The following is a 21,155-nucleotide window of genomic DNA, read 5'->3' as shown; positions in this document are numbered from 1 at the left end:
GAAAAGCAGGTATTGCATTCTCACACTAATATGTATCCAGTCAGAATACAAAGGGTGCCTAACCCAAACTTTGATGCCAATACTGCCGAAGGTGCTAATAATAGGAGTGATGACTCAAATAAAGGGGTTAACAGCAAGAGCACCAGAAGGTGACAGGGGGGCTATTACTCATCCTGCACCCCCTGTAGAAGAAAGAAATACGTATAACAGTGGTCTTGAATTTCTAGCCAGAGTACAATGGTGGTATCATAAACAAAAATTAAAAGCACCAGCAGCATCAGACATAACACAGAGAAATGATTCAGTAAGGATGTATTTGGATAAGTTAACTACCAGACAAAAGGATGGTTTTTCTACAGAAACCCCAGATGGTTAAAGAATGTTAAAGACAACGTTTTTGAATAGTTTAAAGAATGACTATGAAAATGTAATCTTTGCTACAGGTACTTGGAGAACTGGAGGACCAGGAAGCAGAAAAAAGGGAAAAGGAGGCCCAAAAGACTCCTCAGGCAAATGTACACCTGGTACAGGGAACAGGAACATTGCAAGTAAGGGAGCAGCCAAAAGGAACAGAAACAGTAAGTGCAAGACAAAGGAATCAAGGTGAGGACATGACTGGCAGATGTTTTTGATGTAAATTACCAGGTCAGATGAAGAAGGACTGCAGGATATTTCTCTACTAACCTTTTTGGCCCAGCAGGACTGCAGAGTGTCCAAATCCAAGCTCCAAGCAGCACAGAAGGTAATTTTCTTAGGACATTGCATTTCATAGGGCACTAAAGAGTACAAGCGATACAACAGGTAAAAACACCTTTCAGGAGCCAGACTAAGTACGAGGCCACTTTGTTAAGTGCTTCACATGTCACAATCAAACGGTGCACAGTATTAAATCCAGCAACATTGTTACCCCTAATGTATGAATCTCAAGATTCAAAAGGAGGGAATAATAGTGAAGAACAAGAGCCGTCAGAAGAAAGAAATTGTGATAGTGATGACCATGAATTGGGTGAAAATAGTAACCACAATTTTTCTTTTTCACATGACTGCCTCGCTCTTATGGATATGGAAACACAGACTCTTCCAAATGTTACAGACTCTCCCTTGTCTAATGCTGTGTATGAACTTTTTGTAGATGGTTCCAGGTATTATGATAACGGATCACCATTTACAGGATACGCGGTGACTACAGAAAATGAAATAGTTGACTCAGGACCACTATCATCCACTGTCAGCACAAGCTGCTGAATTGATAGCACTCACCAAAGTATTGGAATATGCAGAAGGAACCACTGCCAATATCTACAAGAATTCCAGGTATGCTTGGGGAGTGACGCAGGACTTTGGTCCAATATAGAAGAGCAGAGATTTCAAGACCTCTAGTGGTAAGGACATACAGCATGGCAATCTAATAAGAAACTTGTTTAGAGCATTGCAATTGCCACATAAGGTTGCCGTAATTAAAATAGAAGCACATACAAGGAATGAGACTTTTGTTTCAAAAGGGAACACGTTGCGCAGATGCAGAAGCAAAAAAAGGCAGGTAAGAGAAAGCCTGAAAGAGAAGTATACACAGTACAGAAAGAAATGTCTGACTACACTGATCTAAAAAATTTCTACAACAAACAGGACCATTGGAGAAAGAAATAGGGAAACGATTAGGAGCACAAGAAGATTGCGCTGGCATGTGGAAACTGAATGATAAACTTTGTCTTCCACAGGTTTTGTTCCCTCCCATGTTACAAATAGCTCATGGACAGCTGCACCTGGGGAAGGAACAGATGACCAGCGTGGTCCATCACCATTGGATAGCTCCAGGATTCAATAAAGCTGCTACAGACTATGTTCAGGCCTGCTGGATCTGTGGAACTTCAAATCCAGGAAAAAGGGTAAAAACGTCACAAGGTACAACTTCAAAAGCCTTTTATCCTTTTCAAAGACTACAGATAGACTATATACAACTGCCTAAATCTGGAATATATGAATATGTTCTAGTCTGTGCAGATCTTTTCAGTAAATGGCCGGAGACTTGGCCAGTAGCCAAGGCAACAGCAAAAGCAACTACGTAAAGACTGATTGGTGAGATTGTGTGCAGGTATCGTGTCCCTGAGGTAATTGAATCAGATAGAGGTACACACTTCACAGGGGAAATAATGCAACACATAATGACAGATCTAGGCATACAGCAAGCTTTTCATGTGCCGTACAGACCACAGCCTAGTGGGCGAGTAGAAAGGTTGAATGGGACATTGAAACTGAAGATTCAGAAAATCATAGCTGAAAAAAAAACATGCCCAGAATGCCTGCCCATAGCCTTGTTCAGTGTAAGAACTGTGCCAAATAGGAATAGCAAGGGTGTTTATTAACCACAGCAATTACAACATAAACATGGAGATTTGACTAGCTATATGAGAAGTCTAACTGACCATTTGAACTATTTGTATGTTCTAGCATTTTCTTCACTTCCAGAGCCTGATTCAGACCTACAGCCGCATAAGCTGAATCCTGGCAATTGGGTGTATTTAAAGAAACACGTGAGGAGAACTTTTGAACCAAGGTTCGAGGGTCCGTATCAGGTCTTGCTGGCCACCCCCACATCAGTGAAACTCCAGAACTGAGACTCCTGGGTGCACGCATCACACTGCAAGACGACGCTGGTCACACTGGACACATAACCTAGATCTCTGTGATAACACAGACATGGGACCTGTTTGCCCACAACAAGCTGCAGTATTTCAAACATGTATGTTGCAGCATAACACTAGTGTTTGTGTATGGGCATTACACCCACTATTCATTATCACTGTGGTATTGATCATATTGATAGTATGGAACTGGTATATGTCATGTACGTTCAGAAAAGATATACAGAGATTACAGCAGAGGCATGAAGAAAATATACTTTTTGAATAAACAGGGGCAGAAGTGCTGATATCTCTACTCGGTCCCGGGTGAATGGTGAAAGACCCTTGCTTTCTCACAAGAGACTGTACAAATTTAGTCTGGGCTGCGTTAGATTTCAGGCCTTAACATTTTTAACCTTTTATATATATTATTAAAAGGAGGGAGATTGTGAGAGCATTTCTAGGTCCTCAATAATGATGGTAATAATGATATGTGAAGGAGTTAAAAATCTTAGTATTTGCCTTAAAAATACATTCAGTGTAATCACCAGCTCCAGCCTTGAACTATCTCAAAGACCCCTAGGACAGGGGATAATGGATGAGGACATTGGGAGTACTGGCTCCAGTGAAAGTTGATAAGAACCCATAAAAGTGACATGAAGAGAACTAACTAGCTTTGTCAGAAGATTTTATTTACTCAGCAAAATATTAATCATGTGTTTCTATTCTATAACCAGATCAAACGCTTTTTCATGTATAAATGTATCCCACAAATAAATGAGCACAGCTCAGTTCTATCTTGACATTGGCATGTCTGTGTCTTGATTACTGATCTCCTGGTTAACCAGCATCTTATCTCACTGATATCTGAAGGTACTTGATAGAGGAGAGGTAAAATTATCCTAACAGGCTATACAAGCAGTAGATGAAGATGAAGTAAGGAATGTGGAGGAGACCCTGGTGAATCAGTTTATTGACGGAGTGAATAATGATAATGTTAAGATACAATTGAGATTACTTCGTATGCAATTACCAGAACATAATTTTTTGGATTTCAAAGAGGCCGCCATTCAGATGGTGGGATCCAATCTTGTACGGGAGATACCATTCCCAGAAATGCCAGGTTACAAAGAATTCAAAAATCCTGGGAAGACCATAGTTCAAGGCATCCAACCTTAATCGTGTTAAGTTATGTATTAATGTTAGGTAATTATATATATATATATATATATATATATATATATGTGAAGATTAATAATTTGCTCTGGCAGAAACATCCATAAGCATAGAATTCCAATAAATTATTAGTGTTATTAGTATGGTAAATGTAAAGGTTTGTCAATTGTAAATAGTTTCAAAGTGATAAGATAATGTTTAAAAATAACAGAGTAGTTCTTATTAATAAAAGGAAGTAAGTTAAGAATACACTTGTGGTATTTTAAATCTCTGAATAAATCTCCTTAACTCTCTGGTGCAATTTCAACGTATTACTCTAAATAACACCACGCGGGGTATTACAGTACTTCACCCCGAGGCGTGGAATCTAACAGAGTGTAAGGTTTTCACCAGAGGTTCCCGCAAAGGAATTTGGGCTTGGCAGCTCCCACTCTGCAGGTCGCGGCCTTCTAGGGGAGATCCCAATGAGCGGTGATAGAGAACCTAGTACAGAGAAGAATGTAGGCACTAGATCTGCAGTAGTTACCGCTAACGAGTGGAGCAGGTAATAGGTGAGTTGCAGCAATACACTTGGAGAAATGGTAGCGATGATCTGCAGTAGTTACCACTAACGAGTGGTGCAGGTAATAGGTGATTGCACAGCAGAGTGCATGAGCTGCTTCCAGGCCAGGAATCTGATGAGAAGAACCAGCACTGAGAGGTGCTGGGATGAGTCTTATAAATGAGAGGTAACCAATGGATGAGCGGAACAGATGAACACAGGTGAGATGATTACCTGCGCATGTGCAGAGCTGATTGCTGGCCTGACAGCCAGGGAAGAAGCAGGAAATGAGGAATGAATGATATTCAGGTTACCGGGTGGCAGTCGTGGGTGAGCGGCGTGTGACAGTACCTCCCCCTTTAAAGGTGGTCATTGAACACCTAGGACCAGATTTCTTGGGAAATTTAGAATTATATTTCTTCAATAATAATGGTGCTTTGACGTCAGAGGAACGCACCCAAGAACGCTCCTCAGGACCGAAGCCCTTCCAGTCCACAAGGTATTTGATACTGCCCTTACACTTCTTGGAGTCCAGAATCTGTTTGAACTCGAAATCAGCAGATTGCTGAAGCTCGGGTGGGCGAGACATAGTCACATGAGATGAGAAGCGATTGATGATGAGAGGTCTTAATAGAGAAATGTGGAAAGCATTAGAAATGCGAAGGGTAGAGGGTAGCTGAAGCTTGAAACAAACGGGGGTGATTACCCGAGAAATCTTGTACAAACCAATGTACCGGGGAGCATATTTCATACATGGTACTTAAAGCCAAATGTTCTTGGTAGAAAGCCATACTCTGTCTCCAACTTTCAGGGGAGAAACAGCTCTGCGCTTCTTGTCAGCAAAAAGCTTGTAGCGAGTAGAAGATTTTTTTAACGCCCTTTACTTCTAAGACCGTGTAGAAAGGAAGTCCTTACGTAGATCGTTAACTGCAGGGACCTGGGTGGGTGGTAGGGCTGAGAATTCTGGAATGAGAGGGTTTTCTCCATATACAATAAAGAACGGATTGGCAGAGGTGGATTCATGATAGGCATTATTGTGAACAAATTCAGCCTATGGCAACATATCAACCCAATTGTCCTGATTAGCAGAGGAGAAGGATCCTGAGAAATGTTTCCAGATCTTGATTAACCCTCTCGGCTTGGCCGTTGGTTTGAGGATGGTAAGAGGAGGAAAATTTTAGGCGGATGCCCAGGAGATGACACAAAGATCTCCTGAATTATTGATAGAAATTGGACTCTGCGGTCAGAGACGATCTCCATGGGGCAGCCATGTAAGCAAAAGATTTATTTAACAAAGTGTTGTGCCAATACTGCTGAAGAGGGTAAGCCAACCAAAGTGACCAAATGTGCCATCGTAGAAAATCGGTCTACAATCACCCAGATGGTGCTATATTTTTTGCTAGTGGGTACGTCCGTGATGAAATCCATGGATAAATGAGTCCATGGTTTAGTGGGCAACGGAAGAGAAGACCCTGTGGAGGCTGACTAGGAGATTTGTGTTGGGCACACACAATGCAAGCGGCTACAAATTCTTTCATTTTGGACTGGTATTTAGGCCACTAGTACTGGCGAGAAATCAATTCACAGGTCTTACAAGTCCCTAGATGTCCAGAAAAACGTGAAGCATGGAACCATGTGAGAAGTCATTACCGCAAATAGGGAGGGGCAAAGGTTTTCCCCCGAGGAGGAGAAGACAGCGTGCTTGGAGTCATTTAGGGTCCAAGATGGGATGTTTAAGGAAATCCTCAGGTTCAGCATTCTCAAAGGCTCGAGACAAGGCATCAGCTTTTTTATTTTTAAGCCCTGGTTTAAAGGTCACATGAAGATCGAAACGTGAGAAGAATGACCACCGTGCTTGACGGGGATTTAGGCACTGAGCAGACTGGAGATAGAGAAGGTTTTTATGATCTGTGAATACTGTGACCGGGTGACGAGCCCCCTCCAGAAGATAGCTATTAAATTAGCCTTATGTGAATGGCGCTAACAGCTTCTTGTCACCTATAGTATAGTTCCTCTCAGCAGGTAGAAATTTCCGAGAATAGAAAGCACAAGGATGACATTTGCCTTGACTGGATGTCTGAGACAGAGCTGTTCCAACTCCAATCGTAGAAGCATCAACTTCAAGAAGAAAAGGGAGGGACAGATCAGGTTGTTTTAGGATAGGAGCAGAGGAAAATGCTTCCTTTAGTAAGGAGAAGGCCTCGACAGCCTCTGGTGACCACTGATGGATTTCGGCTCCTTTCCTAGTGAGAGCAAATAAAGGGGCCACGATGGTAGAATATCCCGAGATAAAGCGCCTGTAGAAGTTGGCAAATCCAGGAAATCGCTGTATGGTCTTGAGGGTGTTAGGATGAGGCCATTCCAGGATAGCCCGAACCTTCTCAGGATCTATCTGAAGTCCTGATCCAGAGACAATGTACCCCAGAAAGGGTAGCCTGGGAGCTTCAAAAGAACATTTCTCAAGTTTGCAATATAACTGGTTCTTAGGAAGTCGAGAGAGGACTTCGGCAACATGCAGGCGATGAGACTGGAGATCCCTTGAGAAGATTAAGATATCACCAAGTTACACCACCACGAAGGAATACAATAGATTGCGGGAGATCTCATTGACATAGCTCTGAAACACTGCTGGAGCATTACAGTCCGAAAGGCATCACTAGGTATTCGTAAAGGCCATCCCATGTGTTGAACACAGTCTTCCACTCGTCCCCGGATCATATCCTGATGAGGTTATAGGCCCCACAAAGGTCCAATTTGGTGAAAATTTGAGCACTTTTGATATGATCAAATAGCTTGGTTATTAGTGGATATCGGTTTTTGATGGTAATGGAATTTAGGCCTCTGTAGTCAATGCAAGGGCACATGGTACCATCTATTTTCTTCACAAAGAAGAAACCGGCTCCAGCTGGAGAAGTGGAGGGCCTAATAAATCCCCGTTGTAAATTCTCCTTGATGTATAAGGTGGTGGCCTTTGTTTCAGGCAAGGAAAGAGGGTAGACTCTGCCTCTAGGAGGAATTTTCCCAGGTAATAAATCGATAGGGCAAACCCATGCCCGATGAGGAGGTAGTTGTTCAGCATATGTTTTATTACATCTGCAAACTACGAATATTGGGATGGAAGCATGGAGGTAGTAGGGTCCATTACGGTATGGAGAGTCCTCAGCGGTTTTACTTGGGTAAGGCATCTTCCTGAGCAGGCTGTTCCCCAAGCCAGAATTTGAGAGGAAAGCCAGTCCAAGTGCAGTGAATGCAGGTGAAGCCAAGGTAGGCCTAGAACAATAGGACTCGCAGGCAAGGGAAGGATGATAAAATAATTTTTTCCCGATGTAAGGCCCCTATCTGTAGGGAGAGTACATTGGTACAGTGGTGAATACGGCAATTTACCAATACCGGTAATGACAATTGGTTTCTTCAGAGGCACGAAAGGCAGAGCCAGTTGTTTCGCTAAGGACAATGAAATGAAATTCCCGGCAACACCAGAGTCTAGTAGAGCACAGGACTGAACAGATCCAGAGGACCAAAGGAGCATGTTTGGTTAAAAGAAAAATCTGGAGAGAAGCTAAATGTCCTTAGCCTGACCTCCCCTGAGTGAGCTAAGGTCTGTCGTTTCCCGATCGTTTAGGTGTCCAGGGTCTCCGCAATAAATACATAATTTATTCTTAATTCTCCTTTCTCTCTCTTTCAGGGTTAGACGAGAGTGGCCCAACTGCATGGGTTCATTGGAAGAAGTGGGAGATAGACACTGAGGCGCCAGTCGGAGAGGTGGACGTCTGGAAAACTCTTTCTCAGAAGATCTTTCTTGAACCATAGGTCCACCCTGTTACACAGAGAAATTAACTAATCAAGAGTAGCAGGTAATTCCTGGGAGGATAGGGCATCCTTCACTTTATCTGAAAGTGTTCATCAAAGATCTTCCGAAAAGTCATGATAAAGGCAGAGGAGTCATTGAGGAGGTAAGCGTTCTGTTCTCAGAGAGGGAAAACATAGGCCAACGCTTGTCTAGATAACAGGGATATGATGTAGGCGACTTTGGAACTAGAGGTAGGAAAGTTCTGCGGAAGGAGCTCAAATTGAATTGAACATTGGTTCAAAAATCCCCTACAGAACTTGGGGTCCCCATCAAATTTAGAAGCAGTGGGGAGCCATAATGTGCAGGAAGTAGATGTCTCAAATACAAGAGGCTGAGTCAGAACTTGAACTGCGGCTGGAAGTGAAGAAGTTACTTGAAGAGCGTCCAAGCGGGTGGCCAGAGATTGCAAACATTGTAATACTTGCAGTTGTATAGTATCTTGCCGTTCTAACCTTCCAACGAGATGTTGGAGTAGATCTTTAGCTGAAGGTTCTCTATCGGGATCCGTCATGGCTGGTTCTTACTGTCAGGATTCACTAGGATGAATGGGATCCTTCTGTTCTGCCTGGGATTGATGGTACTTCACTCCGAGGCGTGGAATCTAACAGAGTGGAAGGTTTTCACCAGAGGTTCCCGCAAAGGAATTTGGGCTTGGCAGCTTCCACCCTGCAGGTCGCGGCCCTCTAGGGGAGTTCCCAGTGAGCGGTGATAGAGAACCTGGTAAAGAGAAGAATGTAGGCACTAGATAGTCACAAATGAGTAGGATTACTGAGTGATGCTCAGTGATATTCCACAGAGCGATAGTAGGTGATTTACAGCAACACACTTGGAGAGATCTGCAGAAGTGACCACTAACGAGTGGAGCAGGTAATAGGTGAGTTGCAGCAATACACTTGGAGAGATGGTAGCGATGATCTGCAGTAGTTAGCACTAACGAGTGGAGCAGGTAATAGGTGATTTGCAGCAATACACTTGGAGAGATGGTAGCGATGATCTGCAGTAGTTACCACTAACAAGTGGAGCAGGCAATAGGTGAGTTGCAGCAATACACTTGGAGAGATGTTAGCGATGATCTGCAGTAGTTACCACTAACGAGTGGAGCAGGTAAAAGGTGATTGCAGCAGCAGAGTGCATGAGCTGCTTCCAGGCCAGGAGACTGACGAGAAGAAACAGCACTGAGAGGTGCTGGGAGGAGCCTTATAAATGAGAGGTAATGAATGGATGAGTGGGAGAGGTGAACACAGATGAGATGATTACCTGTGCATGTGCAGAGCTTTCTAACTGATATATATATATATATATATATATATATATATATATATATATATATAGAGGGACAATATTGGCATACCAATGAAATAGAGACCACCTGGTTTGAGTTAATGAGAAAAATATCAGCCAATTAAGAAAATTTCAGGACTCTAAAAAGATCAGAAAAAGTGTCCATTGAACATCTTTGAAAAAGTTAGCTACAAGCTAACGAAACTTGTTAGTATCATGACTTTGCACCATTTGGAGCTGCTTAACAGCAGCCAGGCACCTGTCTATCAAACCATTCATATTAGATCCTGATGCCGATGAGTGCGTACATCGGAGCATTCTCTATGTTATCCGGCTCTAATTTCTAGAAGATCATGCCCTATTTTGTCAATTGACTCGTTTGGAAAGAGACAGTTGAGAAACTTATTATTATCGTCCTTTTCTCATGAACACAGCGGAACACAGACGACGGAGCGCTCTGGCTACACAGAGAAAAATCTTCAAAGAGACCCACATATATCATCCCTATATTGGGTAAAGTGGAGTTGGAGACTTCCATTGCCTCATTTTGGTTATACCCGCATCACAGTAAAATCATCTACGAGAGAAAATATTCTACGTCTACAGAGGAAAATAATCAGTGGGTGAGATCACTTCAGTGTGTGTATATATATATATATATATATATATATATATATATATATATATATATATTTATATTTATTTATTTATTTATTTTTTCAGGTCAATCATATTGGATTTGTTTTTCATATAACACATGTGTTACATCAGTTTTTATTTTTTATTCATTTTTTACTTTCAATTTTTATAGTGTACTGGCCAGACACTTTATTATACAAAATTTAGAGATGTGGTACACCTTGTTTTATTTTAATTTCATCAGTTCAATTGTACATACATATGGTAGGAACTTGATCTATTAATAAATGTGATATATTTATAAGGTGTGCCACCCTGAGTTATATTTTTTTGTATTATATTTTTTAAGATTATCTTATTATAAATCTTCGTGGCGCACCCTATTTATCTGATTTTTCTGCATATGTATATTTAAGAGATTGGCAACCTCATATAGGTGTTGCGACAGCAGAGAGACATTTAGATCCAAATTGGTTTTTAATTAGGTACCTCTACATGGTTGTAGCATATATAGTCTCCTGTTTTTTCAGATGTGCAGAGTTGATTGCTGGCCTGACAGCCAGGGAACAAGCAGGGAATGAGGAATGAATGATAGTGGCAGCCGTGGGGAAGCAGCGTGTGACAGATTGGCTGAGCAGGGTTAGAGACCGCTCCTGAACAGCTGTCCGGCAATTAAACTAGCCGAGATCACGACAGTTTGATTCATTTTACATGGCAAGAACAAAAGAAAGATTAAGGACAGTAAATATTACAATATTTCCGACAGCACAAATTAATAATCTATAATGGGGCACAAAATATATAATTATTGCAGGCATCAATTACTACTATCACAATAGGTTGCGCTATATTTTGACAATTTAACCCTGGCACCCAATAGATGGGGTCCTATAGGACTGTTCTTGATGCTGACTTGGCTTATTAGGGAATGTAAGGAATGGGTAATTTTTATTTATTTATTTTAAAAGTGATTGTACAAGTTAGACTGGTGGCAGTGGCGCACGCAGGGGGGGTTTCTGAGTCTCTAGAAACCCCCCCTGCGCTAACTAAGTGGCCACTGTCCTATACAGCACCGCCACAGATGCTCCTTAGACAGCGCCGCGGCTGCTGTATAGGACAGCGCTGGCGAAACGGAGCTGCTGCGTATGCGCAGAAGCTCTCTCTCTGTTTTTTTTTTTTGGGTCGGCGGGGGGAAACCCCCCCCCGACAATCCTCCGTGCGCCGCTGGGTGGGGTGGCATCTGTCCAACCTGTCAAACTGGGCACAGTAAACTTAGCTAGCAGATGGTTCACAAATGGATTTACCATGCGGTTTAAGGGTTTACAAATTGCCAAATGTGGCTTGAGTGGATGATAAATCCAGTGGTTTGGATCTGAGACCTGCATTGGATGTATGGCAGTTTACCCCTTAGTAAATACCCCTTTGGTCTTAATTGTCCTTTTGCCATTGACATTTTGGGAGCCATGCCTCCTCTTTTATGTTTTGTGTATTAATTTTTTACCTCACTGTAGAATCTGTCTCCCTCATTACTGATGACAAGTAGAGTTACTTGTTTTCCACTTTCCTGAATAAGACTGACAATGTCCTCATGCTCCAGTCCCTTCACACTCTGTCCATTCACTCCTAACAGACGATCCCCCTCACGCATTCCAGAAACTTCTGCTGGCAATCCTGGATCCAACTCGCGCAGGAACTGTCCTGGTTTAGTGTAAAGAAAACATACAGGTACACAGTGAAAACATATATGTGTTATATTCTAGTCCAAAATTAGACATTTGCACATATCGGGCCTGATTCATCTTCGAGCGCAATGTGAATTAACTTGCATTTAAAAAAATTTGCATGGAACTTGCACGCATGTACACCTGTATTCAAATAGCAGCAGATCTCAATATATGTCTCCATTTCAATCTGGATGTATGTATGCTCTGGCTATACATTACTTGCCGAATGTAGGCTGACAGAAAATAGTGCAGGATACGCACATGCATATGTGCAACATAAAGTCCTGTTATAGAATTGTTTGAATTTTCAGTCTGGATTACAAATGGAGTCTAGCAGCCATGGTTGTACTTAAATGCTATAGCTTTAATGAAATTGCAAGAAATGAAAATGTTTACAGCTTTCAAGCTTCATGGAATGTACCCTTTCTCCAAGGCCTTCTAGTACTAAAGCATATTTACAAACATTGATAGGAGAATTAGCGTCTCCAAACCTCAGAGACAAGTCTAATCAAGCTGTTTCTAGGTTATTTATTGATATACACAGGGAGACAAAGAGAGAATGAATCTGGCGGTGGGATTCAAACAACACACATCTCTTAATGTTATACAGTCAACTTCCAACAGTTAAGAAATTTCTTGTGTACTATATGTGCAGAGATAAATATTTAACATTTTCCTCTCTAGGTCTTTGCAGGTAAATGCCATTTCCCAGTGGAAATAGGTTTCGTTATCTGCACTCCTTATGAGTGGAATGGAGTGCAACGAGCAGCCAAAAGGAGACAGACAGAGGAAATCCCTTTTCCTCCAAGGAATACAGACTAAGTAATTGGAATTCCAAAGCGCTAAGGTAGAAAAAAGATACAGGTTAATGCCGTATAGGTGTAGTAAGTATGTATAGTGTAATATGCAGTCTAAATAACAAATGTAAACAGTAGGAATGGATGTGAACATATAATTTCTCCAGTCTGCAATAAAAACTATCTGTACCTTAGCAACTATACAATCCCTGTATATTTACTACACCTACACGACCCTACCCTGTATGCTTGTTCTACCTTAGCGCTTTGGAGTTTGGACTACTTAAAGTGCTGTTTCTCAGCCCATTAAAAAAAAAAAAAGCTTATATGTTGTGGTTGGCAGCAATGCAAATTATTTAAAAAAAGGTAGTCCAAATAGGGAAATGTCAACAAAGCAGCATGGAGGCACAGTGTTTAATATTGCTGCCACAGTGCTGGGGTCATGAGTTCAATTCCTACAATGGCCCTATCTCTCTAGAGTTTGTATGTGCAACCTGTGTTTGTGTGGGTTTCCTCTGAGTACTCTGCTTTCCTCCTAACAACATAGTTGTCAACCTTTAAAGACTGGGCTCCGGGAGTCTTGGAGTAGAGGTGGACGTGAGGGGGCAGGGCTTTGCGAATCGCGTAATTTTGACCCCGCCCCCTGTGAAGATATGACGCAAACGTGTCATTTTAACATGGGGGCGGGCCAAAATGATGCGATTCCCAGAGAATCGCATCATAGATCTGCACACTTCACTAAGAAATGGGCAGATGCGGGAGAATTGCCAGCTCTCCCTGAAAGTACGGGAGACCTACCCGGAATTCGGGAGTCTCCCAGGCATTCTGGGAGAGTTGGCAAGTATGCCTAGCAGTCCAAACATATAAGGGTATCATGTAAGATCTCCTTTTTAAATACATAGAATTTGATGTATTTAAAACAGCTGTCATCTAAGCCAGGCAAACATTAAGTAGATACTCACTGGATGGTATAAAGAATAAGATATAATGGCTAATTTTGAATTTATACCACAGATCTATAAATTCTATAATTTATAGACATGTGTGAGAACAAGCGATAAAGTGTGGACAGTGTTATTTTGTTCATATCTAATATTCACACGCAAAATATGTAGAAGCTATAGTGATAGATTTAGGTGTATATTTACTAAATTCTGGGTTTGAAAAAGTTTAGGTGTTGCCTATAACAAACAATCAGATTCTAGCTATCATTTTGTAGAATGTACTAAATAAATGATAGCTAGAATCTGATTGGTTGCTATAGGCAATATCTTTATTTTTTCAAACTCGCAGTTTAATAAATATATCCCTTAGTCTTATTAAGTATGCTGTACTATCTCCTTTTAACGTTTCAACAAGCAGGAGAGAATATTAAGGTGATTTTATAGAACCCTTTATCATACCAGACATATATGTATTTATAAAGACTGTTTAAATATATAGTGAACTACATACAGTATTATATGGAATTATACATTAAGATATTCTACTCTCAATTTATGAGGAAGGTTAATGTTATTATGATGAGAGATAAAATGTATGTAAGTTAGAGATCTATTGTTTTATATAGTTTGAATTAAGTTATTACTATATGAGAAATCTGCATTTTTTGTGTAAATAGGAACATCATGCAAGCTGTTTTGATTGTACCTTATTTTATACAGCTTATTGAGGACTACTTGCATGTTGCTATATAAATGTGAAGGATCGATAATTAAGACTTTCCATTTGAAATAATGTGTGTTAAACAGCTGTCATTTGTGTGCAGATAGTTGAATATTTAATAGACTATCCACCGGTTAGTATAAACAATAAGCTTTCATAGTATAAACAATAAGCTTTTCAACCTAAATTCCTGACGGGATTCTTCACCTGTGCAGGAGAAGGATAACAGAGGGCTGGAATTAGCCCCAAGTGACATAAACGCTGAGGGTGCATGTAGGTGAAAAGTATTGGGTATAGCAAGAGTTAATTTAGCTGGGTGTAGTGGGAAGTGAGTCAGCCAATCAGAGGGGATGAAGGGGGAAGGCTTATATCTGGGAAGGATTATAAGGTATAGGAAGAGCAGTTAACTTCCTCTTGCCTTCTGGAGAGTTTCTGGTGAGTATAGCCTGCTCTGCTGATTTGGTGAGTATATATTGTGCAAACGTTTTTTGCTTCTGTTTATTGTATTTCCTGCCTGTTTCTTTTCTCTGTGTGTCTCTCCTTTGCCCCTTCTCTTTCATCTTATCCTCCGTTTTTCCTTCTGTTCTCCTCTTACTTTATCCTTTTCCACTTTCCCTCCCCCCTTCTCTAGCATACATCCCCCCTCCTTCCTGTTTAAAATGCTCCAGACCAAGAGGGCTCACGTCCCCACCCACCGCCTCCTAGAGGCTTCACATCCTCCCAGCCATTTCCAAGCGACGAGTCCAGGACTCGTCTCTGGGTGAGTCCTCTGCCCCCTGGCAGCGAAGGGATCACCCGCAGCTTCGGCGGTGAAAAAAGTGTCTGCACGAGCGAAGCGGGGTGCGCGCACACAGGCGCGGGCGCGTCCAGCTGCGCATGCGCGGTCGCATTCCATTGTGGCCACGGATATGTTAGACTCGGCCACCCCAACAACCAATGATCCTGGGGCTTTTAGTACCCCCCCCAAACGCCAGTCTGTCCACGTGGTTGGTGGGGAGAAGCTGTAAATATAGGACGGCATGGTCCCTCCACGATCACCTCTCTGCCCCTTTCCACCCTCCCTTTGTCTTCTCAGGTTTCCCAGCCTTTGCCTGAGTTGGGCGCACAGGGCATGGTGGCAGGTTCCCTCCCCAGCTTTGTTTCCCTGGATCCATGTAGTGCTGTTACCTCCCAGCTTTTCCCTATTATTCCCAGCTCTTCCCTATCCATTTTTATCCCCTTTCACCTGCAGCAACATTTTTCTCCCCCCCCCCTCCCCGGAACTTCTGGTACATATTTAGTCCCTCCCTCTCTTTTTCCTTCTTTTCCCCCACCCCTTCCCCTTTATTCTATTCCCCTTTCCTCCTCTTTATCTCCCACGGCTATGGGCGGTGGCTCAGCCGATGGGTACGCCACCAATGTTGCATCAGGTAATCCAGTCTTATCCTGCCCCCCTTTTCCTGGTTATATTCCTCATTGGTCCGCGGGTCAGAATCCTAGTCATACATCTTTCCCGCCCTTCTCTCAGCCCTCCTTTCCATGTTAGAGCATTAGTTCCGGCTGGGTCCCCCATAACCAGGTCCTCCCTCCTTTTCCTTACACAATTTCGTGCCCACCTTTTGGTCTTCCTCCTTGCTATCCCCCCCTTCTGCTTATGATCCCTACTTTTATGTTCCTGGCTATCCCAGTAATCTCAGTTTACCCCACAAGTGCTTCTTCCACAGTTTCGCTTTCTTCGGTTGTGGCAGGGTCTGAGGGTTCACAGGTATCTGCTTTAACACCTTCAGTGCTGTTGGGTATTCGCGACGTGCAGATGGTGACTGGTGGTTCAGGTTCGGGGCATGGTCATGTGTCCTCCCTGGCAGGTCCTCCAGTCATTCCCTGCACGGTTGCCTCAAATTTAGTTAACCCGAGTCAGCGAGCAGGTCCGGTGGCGATGGCTGATCATGGCTTGTTAGATCATAATTTGGCACTGCCGGTGGTTGCAAGGACTGCAGCTCCTGGTCCGGGGAACTCTTTTTCTGTTTCCCCATCTGCAGGTTCGGCCGGGATAGGTCATCAGGTCGTGGGTCCAGGTGCGCTTATTATGCGGAAGCCGCATCTACGGCCATGGCGGGGCCATCATCACATGTGGACGGTGGTGGTCGTGTATCAGTTGGTGAGCATGCCAGTAGGGTGTCTGGTTTTAGCTCTGATTCAAGCTCTTCTACCTCTGGGAGTGAGGTTCTGGCCCAGTCCGGGAGTTCAGACACGAGATTAATGAAGCTCCTGGAGAGGAAGTTGGGTGGTACCCGCCGTAAGGCAGGGTTGGAAGGTGTCGGCTCCAATAAAGGAAGCAGGATAATGGGAGATGATGTGGTGCGCTGAACCAATACAGCTGTCCTGCGGGACATTAGAGGCAGGGTGCGTGGCAAGATACGCACGGGACATTTTGTGGATATGTTTGCCATCACTAATAAATCTAAGGATGCTTTGGCAGCAGCAAGGTCACGCTCTGGCGTGGGTGAGGAGGCATATAGAAATTTTTCAAACTGGTTGGAGGGCTTCCTGGTTTTTGCTGCTTGTTACCTGGAGAGCAGGCCGGAGGAGCACATGAAAGTCAACAAGTACATATACTTGATCCAGGGGATGTATGCCCGGTCTAGAGACATCATGTGGAGGCAATATGATGAGGCATTTTGTAGAAAGCAAAATGGTTTGCTGGTGATGGATTTGGTGATGTAAGGAAGTAGAGGTGTGGCTAGAGGTGACTCAGCCTAGATCGGGACGGAGTGATGTGAGTGTGATTAAGCAGAGACAACGCCCGATAAAATATGGTCAGCTCTTTTGAGGGAAATGTTTTGCATACAACGGAGGTCATTGTAACTGAGGTGCGGCCTGTAGGTTTAAGCATGCCTGTGCCGTGTGTGGAGGGGGGCATTCCAGTAGAGAATGACCTAGGAGGAGCGATCCGGCTCCCACTGATAGACCCCCCGCTGGTGCTAAGGCTTTTTCGCCTATTGTGTTGTTGGAGCTAGGTAAATGGCTGGAGTTGCCATTGATTGTGCAAGAGAAGGTGCGTAAGAAGGTGTTGTTGGGAAGAATGGGTGGTCCCTTTTCTGTCCCTCCTATTCAGGGTTTGGTGATTTCCCCGGTGAGTGTGGTGCTGAAGAAGGAAGTGGGTAAATTTCGGCTGATCCAGCATTTGTCTCACCTGTGTGGCAGGTCTTTGAATGATGCTATCGCAGAGTCTGAATGTTCTGTCGTGCATCAGTCTTTTGAGGATGCCTTGTTGATAGTGAAACTTTGCGGGGCTGGTGCGTTGTTAGCAAAACTTGATATTGAGTCAGCGTTCAGACTGCTGCCTTTGCATCCATCTTCCTTTAGATACATGGGATTTCGCTTGTCGGATGGCTATTATGTGGATATATGTTTGCCTATGGGTTGTTCGGTGTCTTGTGCATTCTTCGAGTGTTTTAGCAGTTTTCTGTCAGGATTTCCCAGGTATGACCACGGAGAGAGCGTAAGTGGTTAAAGTGGCTTTATTAAGAAACACAAATAACAGTCCACCACGGATTGTGGCACAGATATACAGAAATGAAAAGACAGAGCAACAGTTCAATGGGAACAACATTATAGAAGACTTAACAAATCCGTTAGATGGTATTCAGCGCAGCAGGTGTAGAGAGAGCAACAATAGCAGATCTTGAAATAGCGGTGCACTGCAACCACGGGTATGTCTCACAAAGGAAGTCCAGTCCTGATGAGAGACCTGAACTCACAGAACTTGGTAATGCCGACAGGAGCTGAGAACTTGGTAATGCAGACTGGAGCTGACAACTTGGTAATGCAGACTGGAGCTGACAATTTGGTAATGCAGACTGGAGCTGACAACTTGGTAATGCAGACTAGAGCTGACAACTTGGTAATGCAGACTAGAGCTGACAACTTGGTAATGCAGACTAGAGCTGACAACTTGGTAATGCAGACTAGAGCTGACAACTTGGTAATGCATAAGAAAAACTTGCAGTTGATAATAAATATCATCTGGATTTAAGTAGTATATGAGGCACTCATGTCCACAAATTCATAAATATAAAATCAAATTTTATTAGTAATCTATATTAAAAACATTTAGATAAATAACCAGATATCAGAAGTTCGGTGAATTTAAAATATAGAGGTGAGAAAGATTGAAATATAGTGTTAAAGAAATAAAAAATGACCCATAGGGAGGCCGGTTCTTACAGATAGATCCTATCTCCAAATGGATTTATTATTAATATGTAGGACCTCTGAAAATTGATATATTGTATCTAATCAATTTAATACATACAGATTGGTCCAATCTCCAAATGGATTTTTTTATTTATACGTAGGACCTCTGTAAATTGATGTGTTGTGTCTAATCACAGTATTAGTTCATAGCAGACACAGCTATCATTATAACTGAAGTATTAGTCTCATACAGATTGGGGTGCTATTATACATGTCTATATAATGTATAGTGTAAAACACTCTCATGTGTTCTAAGGATATCCTGAGTTCTACAGGAAGACTTGGATGGGCTATTAACAAATAGATAATAGCAGAGGTTTGTTATTATTTTATGAAGACACTATGTCCCTCAAAGAATATGAATAATTCCTCCACACACACACATTGATACAGCCGTTGGTATTGACCTTATATGGATAATGATGTAATCATGTATATATCTGTGACATTGTGATTTCTACATCCTTTGCCCATAAGCATGGGTTATTCAAGGCTTCTTCAAAAAGGGATAGCGGTAGAGATTTATTATTTCACAAAGGCACTGTGCACATGTAAGGTGTCTATCAATAAAGTTTGTCTAAAGGTGTCCCTTAGTAAAAGAAAATTACTTTGCGGAACAACTTAATTTTGCCATCTGCACATATAAGACATCTGAAGTGCTTATATCGATAATTGTTATACCACAGGGGCGCTGTGTACATAATAAGTGCCTGTCAATAAGGTATGTATATATATATGGGTGTCCACTAATAAATAATCTTTCTGCGGAATAGCTCAGTCATACAGTCTGCACCTGTAAGACAGTCTGAACTGACCACTGAGATTGTTAGAATTATCTGAGAATACACATTATGCCCCAATTATTAAGAGACCTGAGATAGATTCCCGCTTAGCGGTAAAGGCTGTCTGCTATAGTAATAGAAAATATGAACCTTGGTGATAGAACACAGTCCCGCTAACCGGCTCCCTATTTCCGGGTCTGTGACGTCATGCGTCACGTTACCCGACGTACGTTTCGCCAATAGGCTTACTCATGGGGAATTACTCGTCTAGGATAGGACTGAGGTTTTTATAATCCAGGGAACCAATAGTGTTACATTATTAATGAATGACACCTATAGTGGCCAATCGCTTATCAGTTCTTGAGATGAGGTAATGGTATTGTTCTAATGTAATATGAATCTATGCTCTGGAACACAGATTTAATTAATCTAAGATTAATATGTATAGGTAGGTATGATTATCAATGTATATATATTTGCAAACCAATTCTATACTGACTTATTAAACATGTGTATTAAAACAATATTAGTGAAAAAACGTGAATAAATAATGCTATATAAATATAAATTAGATTTGTGAAAGTATATGTATAAAAAATATTTATATATATATAGTGAATTATAAATATTAATTTAGGAAAAAAGGAAAAGTGAGTTACTGTGATGAATAACAAATAATTAATGAATGAACAACAAAAGTGAAGGAGGGGGAATACACCCTAGGTTTCTGAAAACAGAGATAGAAGTGAAGTATACGTGATAACTAATAATAGGGTAAGTATATATTGTTTAATATTTATTTGTTCTTTAATTTGTGTTATTTTCATTTTATCTTATATTATTTTTATTGTTTATTCTTATCGTTTAATATATATCATCTCTCTTTTTTGCTTTATAATCTACAATCTCATACATATTCTGTAAAGGGATTGTAAATAGGTTGTGTCATTGTTATTTTGACCATTATTGTTCTACATAGATGATTATTAATTTATTTTCTATTTCAGAGATATTTATTACAAATATATCATATGTAAAATAAACATAATATGTTAGGGCTCTGATAGAGCATTGCTTCCAGAATAATCATAAGAATCCATTGTTACATACATCAAATGTAAGATGCAAAAACTGGAACTGAAAAGATTTTATATATATATATATATATATATATATATATATATATATATATATATATATATAATTCTGTATGTCAGAACAATTAAAACAAAATAACAGGAACAATAGTATTGCTATCTTGTATATCCATATGTTGACCATATTATATGATGGTGTCCCTTCTTCCGAATATTAAAACCATAATTATGTGAATTTTCTCCAAACGTATAAGACCACAAAACTACAAAATACATATCAAATAGATGGTTCGATACATTATAATTAATTGAGATTTGATCTTATCTTATCTTAAGTCAATATGTATATGTGCATAATATATGTATTCCTAAGTATTGTGGATACAAAAAGGCTTATAAAAAACTAGAATAGTTGATATTTTCATTCAAGCCATGTGGCATCAAAGAATGGAGTAGAAAGATCCACCTGCTTTCTTTTTGAAGCAATACTTTCATGATATCGCCTCGTCTTACCCCCATGGAGATCTTCTCTATCCCAAATACACTTAATTCATCGGATTTTCCTCCATGGATTTGTAAGAAATGGCGTGCTACAGAAGTAAGTGGTTTCAAACGTTGTTTATCCATGGGAGCATTCCTAATGTTTCCTAAGTGTTCTAAAATTCGTTGTTTTAGGGGACGACTCGTCATACCTACATAGATTTTACTGCAGGTACACCTCAATACGTAAATAACTCCTTTCGTAT

General features: G+C 41.4%; 1 protein-coding gene and 1 long non-coding RNA gene across 4 annotated transcripts in view; one reads left to right on the top strand and one right to left on the bottom strand.

The window, feature by feature from the left end:
* The window catches only part of NHERF4 (NHERF family PDZ scaffold protein 4), a 396,171-nt gene that overhangs the window by 43,345 nt on the left and 331,671 nt on the right, over window positions 1-21,155 (bottom strand). For all 3 annotated transcript variants that reach the window (XM_075190611.1, XM_075190612.1, XM_075190613.1), the window contains one exon: window positions 11,610-11,806. In XM_075190611.1, the coding sequence (XP_075046712.1) occupies window positions 11,610-11,806 (197 nt within the window). The remainder of the gene's footprint in view (window positions 1-11,609; window positions 11,807-21,155) is intronic.
* Window positions 1-21,155, top strand: part of LOC142107281 (uncharacterized) — a 169,400-nt gene that overhangs the window by 97,456 nt on the left and 50,789 nt on the right. The window lies entirely within an intron of this gene.

This window comes from Mixophyes fleayi, chromosome 11, assembly GCF_038048845.1.
Source record: "Mixophyes fleayi isolate aMixFle1 chromosome 11, aMixFle1.hap1, whole genome shotgun sequence".
In the NCBI taxonomy this organism is placed as follows: domain Eukaryota; kingdom Metazoa; phylum Chordata; class Amphibia; order Anura; family Limnodynastidae; genus Mixophyes; species Mixophyes fleayi.
Note: the sequence above shows the minus strand (reverse complement) of the source record. Positions and strands in the feature narration are given on the sequence as shown.